Raw genomic sequence first — 20,713 nt, forward strand, 5'->3', positions numbered from 1 at the left:
CAGGGGGTGCCCCTGTAAAGCACCAGGGGATCCCGCAGGGGGGAGGAGGGGGTGCCAGGCAAAGGGCAGGCAGATCCTGCTGGAGGGCGGGGAGGGGGGGATCCTAGGCAGGCAGTGAGGGACAGAGTTCCCAGTGGGGTCCCTTTGGGGGTCTCGGGCTGTGGGGGTCTCGTGGTGGGGGGAACCCTTTGGGATTCCCAACCTGTCAATGAAGATCTGGTGGGGGTTCTCTGGCCGGTGGGGCTCTGAGGGGTATCTGAGGTCCCTGGCCAGGGACTCTGGCGGCTGGGTCCCAGGGAATATCTGGGGAGGGGGGGCTGGGGCTCTGCGGGCTGTTCCTGACCTCGCTTCTTCTCCCTGATTAGCTTATGCCAGAATCCTGGCTCCAAGCACTGCCCGACATTCCCTGGCCAGGCCCAGTCACTGTGATAACTTTCTAGCCACTTATCAGACACTGTGAGGTGAAATCACAGATTTTTGCTCTGCTCCCCTCTTGAAAACTGCAGGAACTTCCAGTTCCATGGTCCTAGATTGTCCAGTCCTTGTCCTGGATCTGGGGGTGAGGGAGGAGGGAAGGGAGTCAGCGCTGCCACACAATGGTCTCTTCCACAGCATTCTGGACTCATTCTTTCTGAACTCTGGTTTCATTGAGACTATTGTTAATCCAGAGTCACTGTATGGAAAGACAAGGAGTGACTCCGGATCGACAGTGGGGCAAATGAGATCAGCAATTCTCCCTGTGAGGAGGGGCTCTCATTAGCTGCTCTCCCCAGAGAGCTAAAGGAGGGAAGCTGCTCAAACGCTCTGTCCCTCTCTGCTCAGGATATTGGGGTTCAGCTTCCTGGGTCAGACGCTGCAGCCTCCATTGTGATCTTAGCAGGCTTAGCAGCTGCTGCTCCCCCAGCAGGGTTCTGTGCTGGGAAGTGACCTTAATTAAAGCTGCTTCTCTGCCTGGCCCAGGGGATGACTTTCTCCAGCTGGTCCTAGCCCCCTAGGGCTGCCCTGGGCCCTGTTAATACTAAATTCTGAGCGAGAGTCTCCAGGTAACTGAAAGACCTCAGGGAAAGTGCTGGGGACTGGCAAGAAAGTGACTCTGCACAAACAGCCCCTCCTCATTTCTCCTCCCAGTAGCAATTGCTAGGAGAAAATCCAACCATGGGAGAGCAAAGCCCCCAGGAATGGGACTGTCCCAGCCAGAGGGGCAGGGAGAGAGGACGGGAAGGAGAGACTGAAAGGGGCAGCGGTAGAAATGAGGGGGGAGAGATTTCCAGCTCTCTAGTCCGCCCAGACACATGTATTGCTGCATCTCTGGGCAGAACCACTTTCCAGTGGACAAAACAAGGATCAGACAGAGGAAAAGCCAGTTCCTGACTCCATATTCCCCCTGCTGGGGTGTGGCTGACGTGGGGTCAGTGTCCGAGGGAATCCCCCACAGTGACTCCTTTGGTTTCTAGCCTTGTGTTCAGAGACTTTGTTAGGGGTGAGGGGAGGAGAAGGGAGGTTAAAAATGTGTCTGGGCTTAGCCTGGCAGGAGGGGCCAGATCTACATTGTAATAAACAGATTGAGCATTTCCCAGCATGGCAGGATCTAGGTGTCTATCTGCAGGAAAGGGCCTGGGGGAATTCTGATGTGAAATTAACTAAAACTGGTTCTGAAACGCCCACAACTGCCCTTCTCCCCCAGACAGGCTGCAGAATGACGTCCATGTTTTGCTCCAGCTCATCCCAGCCTGGCGTGGGACAGGGAAGAGAAATGGCTGCAGTGGAGCCAACTCAGGTAGAGATTATCGGGAGGTTGCTGGTGGGTTCCTGCTGGAGGAGGGACAGCAAATACACCGGAGATGGCAAGGTTTGCACAGTCTGGTTTGGAGGTTGGAGCGGGGCAGGAAATGCACAGGGTGGGGAAAGCAGGAGGCCAGGGTGTGGCAAATCCGCTGGGAGTTATTTAATAAGTGGCCTAGATTCTAGGAACAGACCCAGGAGGTTGGGAGGTGGAAATGCCCTGATTTGTGAAGAAAGAAAATAGCCCACCTACATGGAGCTGGTAAAACTGACCAGACTCATAGTGCTGGAGCCTGAGCTCACTAACCAGCGGCTGCTGTGAGATATGAAGGGGCACCCATGAGTCTGGCTTATTGGAGCTGCCTCTCCTTCATATCCTGCTCCTCACAATGAGGAGGTTATTGGGCTTCCTACCAGGAGCTCTCCTGGACCCTACTAGGTGCTCCAACTCCTGAATCAGTCAGTGGCTAGTAGGTGTGTGATGGATCTGCTGGGAGAGACAAGGGCTCTCTCTTCGTCCCCTCACCCTGGTATTTGCTGGATACGCTGAGCGGGGTGGGGGTGGGACTCTGTTGAGTGGGCTTCACCCAGAGCTTCCATTTGATTGGCTGCTCTCTGCCACAAATAGTGGGGCTGTGAGTGGGGAAAGAGGTCCTGAGTGTTGGACTCTTGCTCTTTCAGGGGCCGGTGACCTTCGAGGAGGTGGCTGTGCATTTCACCAGGGAAGAGTGGGCTCTGCTGGACCCCGCTCAGAGAGCCCTCTACTGGGATGTCATGGAGGAGAACTATGAGACTGTGACCTCGCTGGGTAAGGGTTCCTGTCCCCTCGGTTCTTGGAAGGGGAAATGAAGAGTTAAGGTTCACGCCAGCCCCCCAATGCCACCTCTACTCTGTCCTGTTTCTGCATCACCCCAATATGCCAGTGACACACACACTACCAGAGACCCTCCCATGCTGCAGAACACTTCGGGAACACAGCAGAGGAGCAATATCACACAGTGTCAAATAGCTCCTCTTTACTCAAGTAAAACTGGGGGTTAGGTCCAGCATAACGAACAGAAGCTTCCTACCTCCGGCCTTCTCTCAAACCCTGAGCCTTCTCTACCCAAACCAGAATGTGCTTGGAGTGTAACAAGCAGGCAGCTGGAGTCAGAGCTGCTGGTCCAGGGTTACTTATCACACAAACACTCTGTGCGTCCTTGAATGCTGGCTGAGGGTATCCATACAGGGATCTCCAGCAGCAGAACACTGAATCTCACCCAGGATTACAGATGACACAACTCCTCACTGCTCTGGATTGCACCCCAGCATGTGAAAATGGCCTAGGTTGGTAGTGACATTTCTTGAGACATGCAGAGTCTTGCTCCCATATCACCAGGTGTAATAACAATAACAGGAAAGGCCGAATATGGAAAACTGATTGTTCAGCTTGCTTTTGACCTGCATCATATTTTGCAATATATTCCAAATAAGGAAATTAACGCGCAACGTATGTGTCATTGTTTGGGGTTTTAAGCTTTAAAAGGCTTGTGTGTTTTTTAGCTCAGGGACAGTATTCCAATAGCTGTTGCCCCCTGCACACTTTTAACCAAGAAAAGAGCCTCAGGCTGAGCTGATTCAAAATCAATCGTGTGGTCGTTTTCCACAACAACTTCAAGAGGTCCCTGTGATGGAATATAAATGTCTTCTTCACACCTTCCCCTTGCAGGAGAATGGCTGTTTGACCAGCTGTTTGCCTTGCTGTCTCTGAGGAACTGCTCTGTGGGTGTTCCCCAGAATTGTAACTTTTTCAGTAATATCATACTCTAAAATCTCATAAATTTACATACAGTGTTACTACACGTTTTAACAGGAGGGTAATATTCAGTAGGTTATGCATTTTCAAATGATACCTCACAAGCCATACTGCGTACAAAATTGATCATAATTTTCTAGAAGAGTGAACACGGGTATAGACTGACACTGTCTGTGTGTGTGTTCCCAGCAGATATGTGGGTATTTCAATCCCTCATAAGCACAGTGTTTGGCATCTTCAAGGACCTGGGGAACTGGTCCTGGGAATTCACTGGTTTACCAAGTGTGACGCTGTATGGAATTGTGAGACACTTTGGTATTAATAATAAAAATAATAATATAATCTGATAAATTTGCAATGAATTGTGCTAGATATGCCATGCCAAGTTTCAGTGAAAATGTTATGATTTGCCAAGTATGATAATTTTGTTTCTACGTTTGTATCACCTTTGTATTGTGAGTTATAGATATGTAGGGTATATCTGTATTTCCAGACTTGTGCAGTGTTTCTGGGTGACACCCCCAGACATATTGGGATCAACACTGCCTAGCCTGTTTGATGGCCCATTGAGGGTCATCAGCTGTACAATGAGCCCATGGAAAGGACCAAGGGGATACACCTATTGAGTCAGCAAGACATGCCGGGGTATGCCTGTGTAATGAGAACTTCAAGGCTTTTCCATGCCACGTGCTGTGAAGCTTGTGTTTGGGACACAGGAAGTACAGGCCACATGGCAAAAGGAATGTAAAGGGCAGCTGCATCATCTCCATTTTGTCTTCAATCCCCCTTCCTACCTCTGGAGCAACTTCTCTACAAACTGAACCCTGGAACAAAGGACTGAATGACCCATCCAAGCTATGGATGTGTTCCAGACGGACTTTCAAGCCAGCAACTCACCAATACTGCTAAGAACCTGATATATCCATTTTGGAATGTATCTGACTGCGTTCCCATTTAACTTCTTTCTGTCTTTCTTTCGTTTAAACCTTTCGTTTAGATGCTAAAGGATTGTCTGGAAGGATGGAATTTTGGGTAATATCCAAACCTATACTGACCTGGTGATGTGGGTGACTCTTTGGGGTCAGAGGAACACTTTGTTTATGTGAGCAGAGTTTTTAAATAACCTCTCACTGTACTGGACCTAGTTGCTGATTGGGAGTCAGAGATCTGGGATGCAATAAAGGGGGCTGTGTGATTTCTTTTTTCAGCTTCTCGATAACCCGTGTGGGGGATCAGAAGCACAGTTGGTGACTGGTCGTTGAGTTTAACTTCAGTGTTAACCAGCAGTTTTGGGAGCATCTGCTCTCCCTTTTTCAGCCTTTCCTAACTTTGGCATTTTCAGTGAGAACTGCCCCTGCCGCACCAGGTCACACTAAGCACTGAAGTTAAATTAATAGAATGTTTTTTTAGACCAAGTCTTATGAAATCAACTGAACTCCTTTGTTTTCTTTCATCTGAGCAGGGTTTCTAGTTTTCCAACTTGATGTGATCTCCCAGCTGAAACAAGGGGAAGAGCCATGGGTCCCACACCTCCAGCGGTCAGAGGAAAGAGAGATCCTGAGATCTTCCTGCACAGGTGAGGAAACATTAAACCACCTCAGAATCTGTAAGTGCCTGAAGGAAACATCTGGGATGCCCTACAAAGCTCTTGGGGAGGTCTCTCAGTTCATTATTATCCCTAGCAGGGGTCGTATCCTCAGGGTAAATATAGTTCATGGATTCCTATAGATCCTAGCAGACACCAGGCAGTAGCTTCCTCCCTTCCCCCTGCGTATTTGGATGGGATGTGAAGGCTGAATTCATCCCCCTCCTCTCTCCTACTTGGGGGAAGAGTTTGGGGGAGTTTAGCTCCTGATTTTTATTTGACCTGTCTTCAGCACTTGTTTTTGTTTGGTCTTCCCCTTTCCATCCCTGTTTGAGGTTTCTGTCTCTATCACAGCAGGTGATGCAATGGGAGATTCGATTATTAGAAATGTAGATAGCTGGGTCTGTGATGACCGGGAGAACCGTATGGTGACTTGCCTGCCTGGTGCGAAGGTTGCGGATCTCTCGAGGCATCTAGATAGACTTATGTGTAGTGCCGGGGAGGAGCCGGTGGTCGTGGTACATGTAGGTAGCAATGACATAGGGAAGGGTAGAAGAGATGTCCTGGAAGCCAAATTTAGGCTGCTAGGGAAGAGACTGAAATCCAGGACCTCTATGGTGGCATTTTCAGAAATGCTCCCAGTTCCACGCGCAGGGCCAGGTAGGCAGGCAGAGCTGCAGAGTCTCAATGCGTGGATGAGACGATGGTGTAGAGAGGAGGGGTTCACGTTCATTAGGAACTGGGGAAACTTCTGGGATGGGAGGAGCCTATACAGGAGAGATGGGCTCCACCTAAACCAAAGTGGAACCAGACTGCTGGCACTAAACATTAAAAAGGTTGTAGAGCAGTTTTTAAACTAGGAGATGGGGGAAAGCCGACTGCTGCAGAGGAGCGTGTGGATCGGACACAGACTTCTCTTAGGGGAGAGTCTGATGATAGAGAATCTCCAGGTTATAGTCAGGAGCAGAGGAATGAGAAGTATAATGTAAGGGCCGGATCAGATGATAAACAATCACATGAAAAAGAATCTGGCACATCAGAAAAAGGCAGGCTAATAAACAGGGACAAGTTTTTAAAGTGCTTGTACACAAATGCCAGAAGTCTAAATAATAAGATGGGTGAACTAGAGTGCCTTGTGATAAAGGAGGATATAGATATAATAGGCATCACAGAAACCTGGTGGACTGAGACCAATCAATGGGACACAATCATTCCAGGGTACAAAATATATCGGAAGGACAGAACAGGCCGTGCAGGGGGAGGAGTGGCACTATATGTTAAAGAAAGTGTAGATTCAAATGAAGTAAAAATCTTAGGCGAATCCACAGGTTCCATAGAGTCTCTATGGATAGAAATTTCATGCTCTAGTAAAAATATAACAGTAGGGATCTATTATCGACCACCTGACCAGGACAGTAATAGTGATGATGAAATGCTAAGGGAAATTAGAGAGGCTATCAAAATTAAGAACCCAATAATAGTGGGGGATTTCAATTATCCCCATATTGACTGGGAACATTTCACTTCAGGACGAAATGCAGAGATAAAATTTCTCGATACTTTGAATGACTGCTTCATGGAGCAACTGGTACGGGAACCCACAAGGGGAGAGGCGACTCTAGATTTAATCCTGAGTGGAGCGCAGGAGCTGGTCCAAGAGGTAACTATAGCAGGACCGCTTGGAAATAGTGACCATAATACAATAGCATTCAACATACCTGTGGTGGGAAGAACATCTCAACTGCCCAACACTGTGGCCTTTAATTTCAAAAGGGGGAACTATACAAAAATGAGGGGGTTAGTTAGACAAAAGTTACAAGGTACAGTGACTAAAGTGAAATCCCTGCAAGTTGCATGGGCCCTTTTTAAAGACACCATAATAGAGGCCCAACTTCAATGTATACCCCAAATTAAGAAAAACAGTAAAAGAACTAAAAAAGAGCCACCGTGGCTTAACAACCCTGTAAAAGAAGCAGTGAGAGATAAAAAGACTTCCTTTAAAAAGTGGAAGTCAAATCCCAGTGAGGCAAATAGAAAGGAGCACAAACACTGCCAACTTAAGTGCAAGAGTGTAATAAGAAAAGCCAAAGAGGAGTTTGAAGAACGGCTAGCCAAAAACTCCAAAGGTAATAACAAAATGTTTTTTAAGTACATCAGAAGCAGGAAGCCTGCTAAACAACCAGTGGGGCCCCTTGACGATGAAAATACAAAAGGAGCGCTTAAAGATGATAAAGTCATTGCGGAGAAACTAAATGGATTCTTTGCTTCAGTCTTCACGGCTGAGGATGTTAGGGAGATTCCCAAACCTGAGCTGGCTTTTGTAGGTGACAAATCTGAGGAACTGTCACAGATTGAAGTGTCACTAGAGGAGGTTTTGGAGTTAATTGATAAACTCAACATTAACAAGTCACCAGGACCAGATGGCATTCACCCAAGAGTTCTGAAAGAACTCAAATGTGAAGTTGGAACTATTAACCACGGTTTGTAACCTGTCCTTTAAATCGGCTTCGGTACCCAATGACTGGAAGTTAGCTAATGTAACGCCAATATTTAAAAAGGGCTCTAGGGGTGATCCTGGCAATTACAGACCGGTAAGTCTAACGTCGGTACCGGGCAAATTAGTTGAAACAATAGTAAAGAATAAAATTGTCAGACACATAGAAAAACATAAACTCTTGAGCAATAGTCAACATGGTTTCTGTAAAGGGAAATCGTGTCTTACTAATCTATTAGAGTTCTTTGAAGAGGTCAACAAACATGTGGACAAGGGGGATCCGGTAGACATAGTGTACTTAGATTTCCAGAAAGCCTTTGACAAGGTCCCTCACCAAAGGCTCTTATGTAAATTAAGCTATCATGGGATAAAAGGGAAGGTCCTTTCATGGATTGAGAACTGGTTAAAGGACAGGGAACAAAGGGTAGGAATTAATGGTAAATTCTCAGAATGGAGAGGGGTAACTAGTGGTGTTCCCCAAGGGTCAGTCCTAGGACCAATCCTATTCAATTTATTCATAAATGATCTGGAGAAAGGGGTAAACAGTGAGGTGGCAAAGTTTGCAGATGACACTAAACTACTCAAGATAGTTAAGACCAAAGCAGATTGTGAAGAACTTCAAAAAGATCTCACAAAACTAAGTGATTGGGCAACAAAATGGCAAATGAAATTTAATGTGGATAAATGTAAAGTAATGCACATTGGAAAAAATAACCCCAACTATACATACAACATGATGGGGGCTAATTTAGCTACAACGAGTCAGGAAAAGATCTTGGAGTTATCGTGGATAGTTCTCTGAAGATGTCACGCAGTGTGCAGAGGCGGTCAAAAAAGCAAACAGGATGTTAGGAATAATTAAAAGGGGATAGAGAATAAGACTGAGAATATATTATTGCCCTTATATAAATCCATGGTACGCCCACATCTCGAATACTGTGTACAGATGTGGTCTCCTCACCTCAAAAAGATATTCTAGCACTAGAAAAGGTTCAGAAAGAGCAACTAAAATGATTAGGGGTTTAGAGAGAGTCCCATATGAGGAAAGATTAAAGAGGCTAGGACTCTTCAGTTTGGAAAAGAGGAGACTAAGGGGGGACATGATAGAGGTATATAAAATCATGAGTGATGTTGAGAAAGTGGATAAGGAAAAGTTATTTACTTATTCCCATAATACAAGAACTAGGGGTCACCAAATGAAATTAATAGGCAGCAGGTTTAAAACAAATAAAAGGAAGTTCTTCTTCACGCAGCGCACAGTCAACTTGTGGAACTCCTTACCTGAGGAGGTTGTGAAGGCTAGGACTATAACAATGTTTAAAAGGGGACTGGATAAATTCATGGTGGCTAAGTCCATAAATGGCTATTAGCCAGAATGGGTAAGAATGGTGTCCCTAGCCTCTGTTCGTCAGAGGATGGAGATGGATGGCAGGAGAGAGATCACTTGATCATTGCCTGTTAGGTTCACTCCCTCAGGGGCACCTGGCATTGGCCACTGTCGGTAGACAGATACTGGGCTAGATGGACCTTTGGTCTGACCCGGTACGGCCTTTCTTATGTTCTTATGTTCTAATGGCATGTGAGAAAGAGGAGCAGAATTCTCAGCCTGGAAATGTTGAGCCAGTGGGTAAAAACAGAGCATTATCTCAAAGATCGAAAAGGAATGTGTCCAGGAGTCATAAGCAGGAAAAAATCCTGGGAGATTCAGCACAGAACAAAAACACATCAAGGAAACCAGCCAGGGAAGAAAGTGGATAAATTTATTTCTTGTTGGGGAACTCAGAAGGTCCTCATGGAAACCACAACACAGCAGGATATCCTCAGGTGAAAGAGAAAAAATACATGCAGTGAGTGTGGAAAAACCTTCTCTCACAGCTCAGCCCTTTCTGTACATCAGAGAATCCACACAGGGGACAGGCCCTATGAATGCACTGAGTGTGGGAAAACCTTCAATCGCAGTTCGCACCTTATTAGTGATCAAACAATCCACAGAGGAGAGAGGCCCTATGAATGCCATGAGTGTGGGAAATGCTTCACTAGCAGCTCAAACCTTTCTCAACATCAGAGAATCCACACAGAGGAGAGGCCCTTTGAATGCAGTGAGTGTGGGAAATGCTTCACTAGCAGCTCGGCCCTTTCTGTTCATCAGAGAATCCACACAGGGGAGAGGCCCTTTGAATGCCGTGAGTGTGGGAAAAGCTTCACTAGCAGCTCAGACCTTTCTCAACATCAGATAATCCACACAGGGGAGAGACCCTTTGAATGCCGTGAGTGTGGGAAAAGCTTCACTAGCAGCTCAGACCTTTCTCAACATCAGAGAATCCACACAGGGGAGAGACCCTTTGAATGCCGTGAGTGTGGGAAAACCTTCAATCGCAGTTCGCATCAAACAATCCACGAGGAGAGAGGCCCTGTGAATGCAGTGTGTGTGGGAAATGCTTCACTAGCAGCTCAAACCTTAGATTTAATTTACCCTGGCTCCTCAACTGTGGCTACAGCTCTAGTACCCATCAATCCAAAGACTGAGAGAAATGGAGAGTTCCAACCATTGTCCTTTTAGTATCTTATTGTTCCTCTCTCTGTTTTTTGTGCTGGCCTTTCTATTCTATCATTTTCTGCCTTTGTTTAGTTGGTAACAGTTGGTTTCCATCACTCACGTTTGTTTGTTTAAATCTCTATCTGTTGTGAAATAAATTTTTTGCTTGTTCGATAACTGGACTCAGGTGCTGTGTGAAATACAGTAGCAATGGTCCACAGTAAAACTAGTAACCTGGGATACTTGGGGAAGAGAGGATCTGGGATTTCACCGAGTATCTGGTGATCCGGGCTGGACCCCAGAGGGGGACACATTGAAGGAACTCAAGGGTTAAGGTGGCTGCTGTAGCTCAGAGGAGGGTCCTTGAGTTCCAGCTGGCTGGTGAGTTTGGTCACTAACATCCAGCTGCCAAATGCAAACTCCTCTTCCTTGTGGCAGGTGGCAACAAGGAGACTCACAGCCCTCAGCACCCTGAGAAGGGTCACAATGTGTCTCTGTGTTGATCCACCTGTCGAATTCACACTTGGAAAGCTCCCGATAGCACAAAACTCTGCCCTATGAAATCATGGAACATGTGCTCTTCGCTCTGTGAAAGCATGTAAAGAATCCAAGCGCTGGAGGACAGGGTTTGGGTCCAGAGTGCCCTAGACAAATTGGAGGTTTGGGCCCAAAGAAATCTGAGGAGGTTCAACAAGGAGAAGTGCAGAGTCCTGCACTTAGGATGGAAGAATCCCAGGCACTGCCACAGACTGGGGACTGAGTGAGTGAGGGGGGATTTGATAGCAGCCTTCAAGAACCTGAAAGAGCAGCAGTGTGGGCTTTCTCCTGGCCACTTTTGCTGGGCTGGGCAGGCGTCCTGGAGGCCTTTCTAGAAGAGAATTGGGAACGGAGTTAGAAAAACCAATGTGAAAAACAGAACCTGAGGTTTAGACTCATTTATTTATAATATAAAATCTTCAATTCTAGTGTCACAGTCAATACAATTGCTTCAGCCTGATAGTTGCCCAAAGGGAAACTTAACTTCTCTCAAAGGGAGTGGAGAGAAAGCACTTTTCAGAGTCCAAGAGAGACAAGGTGGTGAGGGTAAGAGCTTGCAGAGGACCAACCTCTGTTGGTGAAAGAGACAAGCTGTGGAGCTAACCCCACACACTTCTTCAGTTCTGTGTAGCCTGGAAGGTCGTCTCTTCCATAACCAGCAGTTAGAACATAAGAACAGCCACACTGAGTCAGACCAGTTCATCTAGCCCACTCTCCCGAAAGTGGCCAATGCCCGGCGCCCCAGAGGACCCTTGGGACCAACATGGATACACCATCACCACAAACAAGGTTAAAAGTCAATGCACGTGGGAGAAGCATCTTGTGTTTCATTCCTTATGTCCTAGTCCCATCATGTGGCCATTTCCTTTTCTTCCTTTCTGTTAAAAGCTTTGGTGTTTTGCACAGAAACATTATTTCCCCAGGAGAGACCCAGGAGTGGGGGCTGCATTCCTGTACCAAACAGTCACTGGAAGGGGGCAGATAAAGGCCTTTAGGACGAGGCATCTGTCACTGTCAAAAGATCATCTCCCTCCTGCAGGTCACTGGCAGCCTGAATTTGTTCCTTATCCTCCCAGAGTCTGGGGGCTGGAATCAGCACTACCCAGCCCCTCCGTATGTAGCAGGAACAAACACAAACCTTGTCTTTAAAACAAGCTGTCTCCTTCCTTCTCAGGGAAGATTTTTCTGTGATTGAAGTTGAGCTTCAATTCCCCTCTCCTAGTGGCGGGGCAGGTGTGGGGCCAGCTCCCAGTGAGATCTGTTTTCACCATTGCCCCCTTTCAGTCACTCTGGGATGGTAACTCTGCTCCCAGCTGTCAGGCAGCTTCCAGCCCATCCATCCTGCTCATTAACTCTGTGGTCATATGTCACTCCCTCTGCCAGCACTCACAGCTTGCAGGAAAGCTACTCCTGCCAGATGCATTGGTGGTATAGTGGTGTGCGTAGGTGCCTTCTAAGCAATTCATCTGGGTTTGATTCCCAGCCAATGCAATAATGGCTTTTCTCTTCTGTTGTTTCCTCATCTGGAAGTGGTTTAATTTCAGTCACATTGTGTTACAATCACATTATCTATAGAACGAGACAATAAATGTGTCGAAGTCCAGCAGGTCATACAGGATGGAGGCACACAAGGGGCTGGAATGTGTCATCTGAGAAAGACAGAACACTTGGAAACCTGCATCTCCCATCCCCTGGCCTTGCGTGTTATGATTCCAGCTGCGTGAGCTGTTTGTAGGATGTTCCGGCATGGTGGAGAAATGAAGTTTTGAGTCAGTTTTTGCTCCTGCAGGTTCCTTTGCTGTTATAATTATAATGACATGAACAAAAGGGAGGCAAAATAAACATAAACCCCAAGTTGCAATACAGGTGGGGAAAGAGACGATCACAGTTAAGCCAAACACTTCAAAATAAAAATTAATACTAAAAAAGGGGAGGGGGGAAGAGATCAGGTATGTGGAGATCCCCTTGATATTTCAATGCACATTGTTAGAATCAAAGTTCAGACTTGACACTGGAAAACCCGCAACTACCTGTCTCTCTGAACACCTGTGATGAGCAAGATGGAGTTGGGACACCTGTTCTGCTTCAATCATTTATTGTCTCTCTGTTCTCTCCTTCGCCCCCCAATTCCTCGTCTCCAATGTCTCTGCCTTTCTCCTCTTGCTCCCTCTCCCCTGCACTTTCCAGGAACTCACGCTCTACAGCATTTAGGACAAGCCAGAGCTCCCATGTTCTGCACATGAGCCTGTGTCAGAGGACGTGGGACCCCGGTCAGAACCAGTCACCGGATCAATATGTCCCTTTATGGGCGACTTCTCTGCCTGCTCTGCAATTTACATCTTCCCCCCCCCCCCCCTGCAAACAGGGTGGGGTACAGCTCTGACTGAGAGGCCTCACAGGAGAAACTTCAGCCCCAAAGACAAATTTGTGTGAAATGCTGAGAAGTGAAGAGCCCCCTTCCCCTCCCCCCAAATCCCCAGAACTCTAGTGTCACCCCCATGGCACCAGCACAGGGAACCCAGTGAGATGGGGTTACAGAATACAAGGGGGGAGGCAGCAGGGAGAGAGGTGACAGGGACTCTCTCTCTTTCCTTCTCTCTTCACTTTCTGTTCTTCTCTTTCCTTCCAGGAGCTGCAGTCACAGCAGGGAGGGGTTTGTCTCTTTATCAGGGATCCCTCTGTGTCACGGAGGCTGCACAAGTCATAGATTCTGTGACTTCTGCAGTGGCCCCTGTGGCTGACTCCGTGGCTGCCCAGCAGCTGGCCTGGGGGCAGCTTGAGCAGTGGTTCCAAGGGTGGCAGGAGCAGCCACAGCTCAGTGGCTCCTGGCACCTGTCCCAAGGTGGCCGGAGCAGGGTTGGCCTCTGGGGATCCCCTCACCTGGCAGCATCTGGAGTGGCCAGGGGCGGCTCTAGGAATTTGGCTGCCCCAAGCATGTGCCTGCGGAGGGTCCGCTGGTCCCGCGGCTCCGGTGGACCTCCCACAGGCATGACTGTGGAAGGTCCGCCGGAGTTGCCTGCCGCTCTCGGTAAAATGCCGCCCACGCGCGCGCAGTGCGCTGGGGTATGGAGCCGGCCCTGGGAGTGGCAGTGGGTCCCCAGGGCTTCTCCCCAGCACATGGTGCCACGGGTCCCCAGGACTCTCTGCGCTCACAGCTGGTGCTACGGACCCCTGGGCCTCCCTCCCAAGATTCAATGAGGGTATTTATGGTATAAGTCATGGCGGGTCATGGGCAATGAGCGTTTGGTTTTTGCCCGTGATCTGTCCATGACATTTACTAAAAATACCCGTGATTAAATCTTCACCTTCCTCATTATCGATCAAATAAATCGAAACGCCTCCACCTGCAAGTGGATTTAGCCCAGGACCCTCAGAGTCAGCAGCTGTTACGCCCCCACTGAGCTCTCTGGTCAGGTGTCCTAGCACTGGAAGCCTCCTGTTTAGATCCTAAAATAGCGTTTTTGCACCAGGGGGGCTGAAATTTTGGACTGGACATTATAGCTCCACCGTTATTTTACTGAATTGCTTCAAAACAGCAAGTCAAGAAAGTCTCCTAAGTGCCAGGCTCTCTGCCCTGGAAACAGCTGCCCCTGCTCTGCAGGAGTCTGTGTGTTCCACACAGCAACGCACACACCTGCTCCGCACTGACGGGGTCAGACAGCGACAGGGTTGGTAACACAAATACTTCAGCCTAGTAACTCCAGGTCCCTTCCTTTCTTTAAATCAGGATGTGCCTGTCAACTGGTAACCATGGTGTTATCTTCACCTTAAAATACCGCTCAGGACATTTTCAGTGAGCCCTGCACCCCATGCCCTGCCTGCAGCCAGCCCCTGTCTCCTGCCAGCCCCGCACGCCCCGACTCCAGCCAACCCCTGCTGCACCCCCCCTGCCTTGCCTCCAGCCAGCCCCGCACCCCCTGCCCTGCCAGCCAGCCCCGCACCCCTGCCCTGCCTGCAGCCAGCTCTGCAACCCTGCCCTGCCCGCAGCCAGCCCTGCACCCCATGCCCTGCCGCAGCCAGCCCCTGTCTGCAGCCAGCCCTGCACCCTCTGCCCTGCCCCACCAGCTGCATCCTCCCTGCCCTGCCCGCAGCCAGCCCCGCACCCCCTGCCCTGCCTGCAGCCAGCCCCACACCCCCTGCCCACAGCCAGCCCCTGCCACACCCCCTGCCCTGTCTCCAGCTAACTCCTGCCGCACCCCCTGTGGCCCCACCCAAAGCCAGCCAGCCCCACACCCCCAGCCCTGCACCCCCTGCCCTGTCTCCAGCCAACTCCTGCCACACACCCTGCCTGAAGCCAGCCAGCCTGCCCCACACACCCCTGTCTCCAGCCAGCCCGCACCCCCTGCCCTGCCTGCAGCCAGACCCTACCTCCAGTCAGCCCCTGCCCTGCCTCCAGCCAGCCCCATGGCCACTGGTGCCCTGCAGTTCCCAGGGCAGTAACCCTGCACACCTGCTTCAATGAGGGGGGCAGGGAGCAGCTGGGACCCACACATGTGCACACCCGAGGGTGACCAGACAGCAAGTGTGAAAAATCGGGACAGGGAGGGGGGGGGATAATAGGATCCTAGATAAGAAAAAGACTCCAAAATTGGGACATCTGGTCACCCTAGCACACCCCCAGGACTCCTGGGTTCCATTGCTGAGTTTCCTATTGGTTCCACTGCTGGTTGTTTTCCTTTTCCTGGGGGACTCTGGGCAAGTTGCTCCCCCCTCTAGGGCTCCGTCCCCAACAGGCAAATGGGGATTTCATACCTTCCCGCTATTGGAAAGTGCTGGGAGAATCCCCCAGCCAAAGCAGCATCTGACCATTCAAGGTCGGAGCGCGCTGCCGAGGAGGAGGAGTGTTTGGCTCTGGGGTTTCACTTCAGCCCAGTCTAGAGAGAGGGGCCCAGCCATGGGGTTTGGCTCAAGAGGACCAAGTCTCCAATTTTTTAAGGGTGTTTTGAATTCCAATCCTGAGCTCCAAAGTGCTTGGTGTCAGTTGCACATTTTAGAACGATACTCTCCACTCCATTTTCCAAATCATAATTCATACTGTTTACCCACCTCCACTAGGCCTGTGACCCTGCCAAAGAAGGAAAGAGGATTGGTTTGGAATGATTTGTTTTTGATAAATCCATGCTCCCTCGTGCTAAGAACCAAATTATCCTGTAGGTGCTGCTGACAAACTGAGTGTTTAATAATGTATTCCAGTATCTCTCCAGCTGTGGAAGTGAGGCTGGCTAGTCTGTAAGTCCCAGGGGTCTCTTTGTTCCCCTTTGAAAGCTAGGTCCTGTCTTGTTCATGGATGGGAAGATGTTCTTTTTCAGGGATCTCAGACGAGAACTGGGGCACAACACCTGGTTTGTTAAGGCCACAAAAATGGAGGCAGGAACCTCTTCTCTCCTGCTGGCAAAGAACCCCAGGTACTGAAAAGACAGGGACTCACACCCCTGAATGGGCTTTAGAAAAGGCAATGGTTAAAAAGCTTGGCCCCGACCATTTCTTGTTTCCACAGACTAGACATTTTAGCAAACTTTAGAATTCCTTGGTGCTAAACACCGTGAAACTCCCCTTTCTCCTTCACAGAGGGCTTTATCGCCCCTTATCTCACTCAGGCTCATGACTGCCCAGAGTTCGAGAACTGTCCCTGTTCCCATTGGGCAGATGGGAGGAGCCTGAGGTATAGAGAAGGGAAGTGACCTGTCAGCAGATGGATCAGAGTGAACAGGTTTCAGACCTCGAGGAGGCTCTTACCTTCTAAACAGGGACGGCTGTTTTCTAGTAAAATCACTAAAAGGGAAGGAGAAAACTCGAAAGAGGTTCCTCCTGGCGCTCACGTCTGTGAACCCAAATACTCTCTCAGTCCTCAGAGAGAGACCTGGAGAAGGAGACTTGCTGCAGCAAAGCCACAGGGGTCTCTGAGGTTTCCCTGGCCCCTCGCCCCTGTCCTGCCTGGCTGATGTCAGCATCTCTCTGTGAGGTCACCACCTCCCCACCACCTTGGACCAATAGGCTGAGGTCCTGCAAAAGGCCTTTGTGAAGTCACTGCCACACCCCTCCCTTGCTGTGCCAATGTCCTGCCCCTGGCCAGGCACTTTGGAGGTTTGAGCTACTCCCTGTGGATCACCCCACTCAAGGAGCGTTCATTCTAGTCAGCAACCCGGCTAGACAGGAAAACATCAGACGCTGCTCCCAATGCTACACTCAGTTTTTCAGAAATTAGTTGACTTTATGGCCAGAAGAGACCATTAGAGCATCTAATCTGACCCCCTGCATATCACAGGCCTCCTGTATGACACAATAGTGAGTTTATTACGCAGGGTCCACCCCTCCCTCACTGTGAATAGTACATGAACCAGCCTTGTAATGGAGCTGAGATTTCCCAAGAACTTCAAGCAAAATACACCAGTTTCATAAAACAGATTTATTAACTACAGAAAGATGGAGTTTTAAGGATTATAAGTGGTAGGCATAAAAGAGCAAAGTAAGTTACCATGGAAATTAAAGATAAATTCACAATCTAAACTTTACACCTGATTACACTAGGCCGTAGTTCGGTTGTGCCACAGGAAGGCTTAATGCTCGAGCTGCAGTGCATGCTGGGCAGGCTTAAGGCCGGGCTCCCCATGGCAGGAGAGAAGAAGACGACTTTGCTCACAGCCAGCGCCCTGCCCCCACTCTCAAGTCATTAATGGCTCCCCCAGGTCAGCCCGAATGGAGCAGCGGTTTTCACTCCACGAAGTCCACTTATGGCTTACAGGCAACTCCCAGACCCACCATGTCGGCCAGAAAGGAGCCCACTCAGCCTCGCCATTGCTGCTTTTCCTTCCCCCCAGAACCTCGCTTCTCCTGGGCTGCAAGGAGCCATCCCTGGGAAGCCAAGAGGCAGGCACAGGATACTGCCTCCCAGTAGCCAACCGCACCTCCCCCGGCTTTGCAGAACGAATGGTGATGCTCTACTAACCCCATTTAGCCGCAATGATGTGCTTACTTTCTGCCCTGCCTTCCTCAGCTTGACTTTCCTCTTTTCCCCCATTCCTGCCTCACTTCCTCCTTTGGCAAGTCACGCAGAGGAGGCCAGCAGGAAGAGCCGGCCTCCACCGGCCAACCTCCAACAGCAGAGGAGGCCAAGCCACAAGCCTCCAAAAGGTGACACGCCGCACTCCTCTAGGTTCTCCAGCCTGACGCCAAGGTGCTTTCTCCACTGCTGTCAGCACCCTCTGTCATGCAGGGGTTGGAGTTATCCCAGGGACAGGCCAATAGGAGAAGGAGGAGCATCTTCCTGAACAGCAAGGGGATCTGGCAAAGGAAGCCAGCATGTTTCTGCCTGGTTTTGAACCAGGGACTTTTGCGTGTTAGGTAAATACAATAACCACTACACTACAGAAACTCCATCTGCTTGGTTCTTGCTCACCCTGGCACAGACCGATGGACAAACCTGGAGAAAGTGGTGACAGCCCTTCGATGGCTCAGCTGGCAGAGCAGAGGACTGGAGCCGGCGCTCAGGAAGTCGTCCTTACGTCGCCCTTGTGACTCCAGCTTGAGGGAGCTTCTTTTTCTTCCCCTTGCTGACAAAGAGCAAGAGAAGAATGAAAGGTCAGGGGGGCCAACTCGGTGCAGAAGCCCATGCTGCCTTTTCCTGCTGCATAGCCTGAAATGAGGGACTTGTGGCAGTTAAAGGCACTGCTGCACTTTCAGAAAACATCCCACCCGTGCACAAAGGGGGATAGAAGAGCCTGTTAGTCTAGCACGCTCCCAACTGAACTACTTCAGCAGCTGCTCGGTTTCTTTTTGGCCTATTACTTTTCTGTCTGGGATGTTGTTGTCAGCTGTGGCACAGAAAAAGGACGTCATTGCGAGCGGCCCATGAAGACAAGATTCACTTTTGCCTTCCTTGCTCGGCTTTACTTGCTTTCTCGCCCTATTCCTGCCTTAGTTCCTGGGTTTCCTGAAGGCGACGGGGGGCCAGCAGTAACAGGAGGAAGTTGGGCAGCTAGACCCTGGTGACAAAAGTCCTGCCACCACTTGCCACCCCACTCTCTTCTCCCAGCGTCACATATTGGCCACCACGGACTTGGGGCCCAGCAGCGCAACGGAAGGCAGTGGACAGAGCCACCCTTGCCTTGGAGCTCCGGCTCATTAAACCACATCTTCAGTTGCTGATGGCCAATGAGAGACCGACATCGCTTGCTATTTTAGCACTTGGAAATGCCATTGGTCAGTCACTGGATCTCTGTAATGCTGTTACAGAACAAAGGAAAATAGAATCTCAGTGTGACATTCTATACCTTTGGGGGAGCGGCTGTAACTCCCATAATCCTCATTTTCATATCATCGTGATCTTACATATAGAGCATGACTTGTAAGGTATCAGGGAAAGGATATGATCTGCTGAAAGTCACTTCTCTACCCATAGATGTATACCATTCATGCATATGAAGTTATGAGAATTGTGCAGTGTGATTGTCACTGTGCTGTAAGGTGGGGGAGTCAGCCAAATATTAGCTTCCCAGTGGCAACAGCAAGGAAAGTAACCAACACCCGGACAGGGTGTCAAACAACCCATCAACAGCCATTGCCCAGCAAGAGAGCTACAATGCAATGACTCACCTGCATGAGGACACCCCAGGGGAATTGCTCAGACTTGCTTGGAGAGACGCAGTGATGCTCACCTGACTCTGAAGGGGGGCGGGAGGGGCAAAGCCATGAGGGAAGAAAGGACATGATAAAAGGAGAGACATTTGCCAGGCTTTATCTCTCTCTGCCACCTACATCTACAGACACCCCCACACCAAGCAACTGAAGCGCTGATGAAAGGGGAGAGCCTGGCTGAAAAGCCACCAGCCAGCCTGTGGTGAGGAGTATCTAAGTTTGTAAGGGTACTGAAAGGGTTAAGATCAGCTTAGAATTAAAAGCAATGAGGAGTCCGATGGCACCTTAAGGACTAACAGATTTATTTGGGCATAAGCATTCGTGGGTAAAAAGCCCACTTCTTCAGATGCATGGAGTGAAAATTGCAGATAGAGGCATAAATATAGATTGGAACATGAAGTGACGGGAGTTACTGTACAAGGGGAGAACCAGTGTTGAAGGCTAATTCAGTCAGGGTGGATGTGGTCCTCTCCCCATAATTGATGAGGAGGTGTCAATACCAAGAGAGGGAAAATTGCTTTTGTCGTGAGCCAGCTACTCCCAGTCCTTATTGAAGCTCAAATTAATGGAGTTAAGTTTGCAAATCAATTGTAACTCTGCAATTTCTCTTTGAAGTCTGTTTTTGAAGTTTTTTTGAATGGCTACTTTGAATTATTGGGTGTGAATGTGTAAAGGTGCTATTGACTATACAAGGTCCATATGGTCTTGTGATTTTGGATCCCTGGTTTTCACCCAGGCAGCCTGGGTTCCATTCCCATTGTGGGAACAATGCAGAGCTTTTGCTCAGAGGGGAGGCAGGAAATGAAAGGAATGGGAAGGGATCCTGCCAGCAGGGGAGTTGGACAGTGTTGGGAGGACCCCAGAAGTGGGGTGGGGCAGTGGTCTGGGGAGATGAGGAAGGATCCCAGCTCTGTGGGAAGTTGACATTCTGGAGAGCACTGGCCTGGCATGAGTGGTGGGAAGAGTGAGTGTGTCCCTCTAAACTCACCACCAGCAGACTAGGCAGGCTTGGAAGAATTACGTATTTGTTGGTAAATGTCAATTTCTGTGTAAACACAGAACCCAAATGGCAAAATCTTTCCATCGATGATAATCAAAAACAACAGATGGGCAAAGTAAGAAACATGTTGCTTGAGAACTTATCCTGTTCTAATCCTCTAGGGTTCCCTTTTGCCTTAGGCACCACCACGTGGGCATTTAATATTCCTCCTCATTTTCACACAGACACACAATTTCCTTTGCACAGATCCATGAACAGCAAAACCTCCCTGTGTCTATTGTCTGAGCCAGGGCATTCGATTCCACTGAAACCTTCTCTCCTGCAACGGCAATCGTCAGACAGAGGGGATG

The 20,713-nt window shown here is 49.2% G+C and overlaps 2 protein-coding genes across 2 annotated transcripts in view; one reads left to right on the forward strand and one right to left on the reverse strand.

The window, feature by feature from the left end:
* Nucleotides 1–20,713, reverse strand: part of LOC120381721 (zinc finger protein 420-like) — a gene marked incomplete at both ends in the record, with an annotated part of 70,839 nt that overhangs the window by 42,181 nt on the left and 7,945 nt on the right. The window lies entirely within an intron of this gene.
* On the forward strand, nucleotides 6,210–9,991 carry LOC120381723 (zinc finger protein 383-like; the record flags this gene model as incomplete). The annotated part of the gene is made up of 2 exons (XM_039499841.1): nucleotides 6,210–6,230; nucleotides 9,488–9,991. Coding segments are annotated over 2 exons (525 nt in total), but the record flags the coding sequence as incomplete, so codon positions are not given.

Source organism: Mauremys reevesii, linkage group 14 (genome assembly GCF_016161935.1).
Source record: "Mauremys reevesii isolate NIE-2019 linkage group 14, ASM1616193v1, whole genome shotgun sequence".
Taxonomy (NCBI): Eukaryota; Metazoa; Chordata; order Testudines; family Geoemydidae; genus Mauremys; species Mauremys reevesii.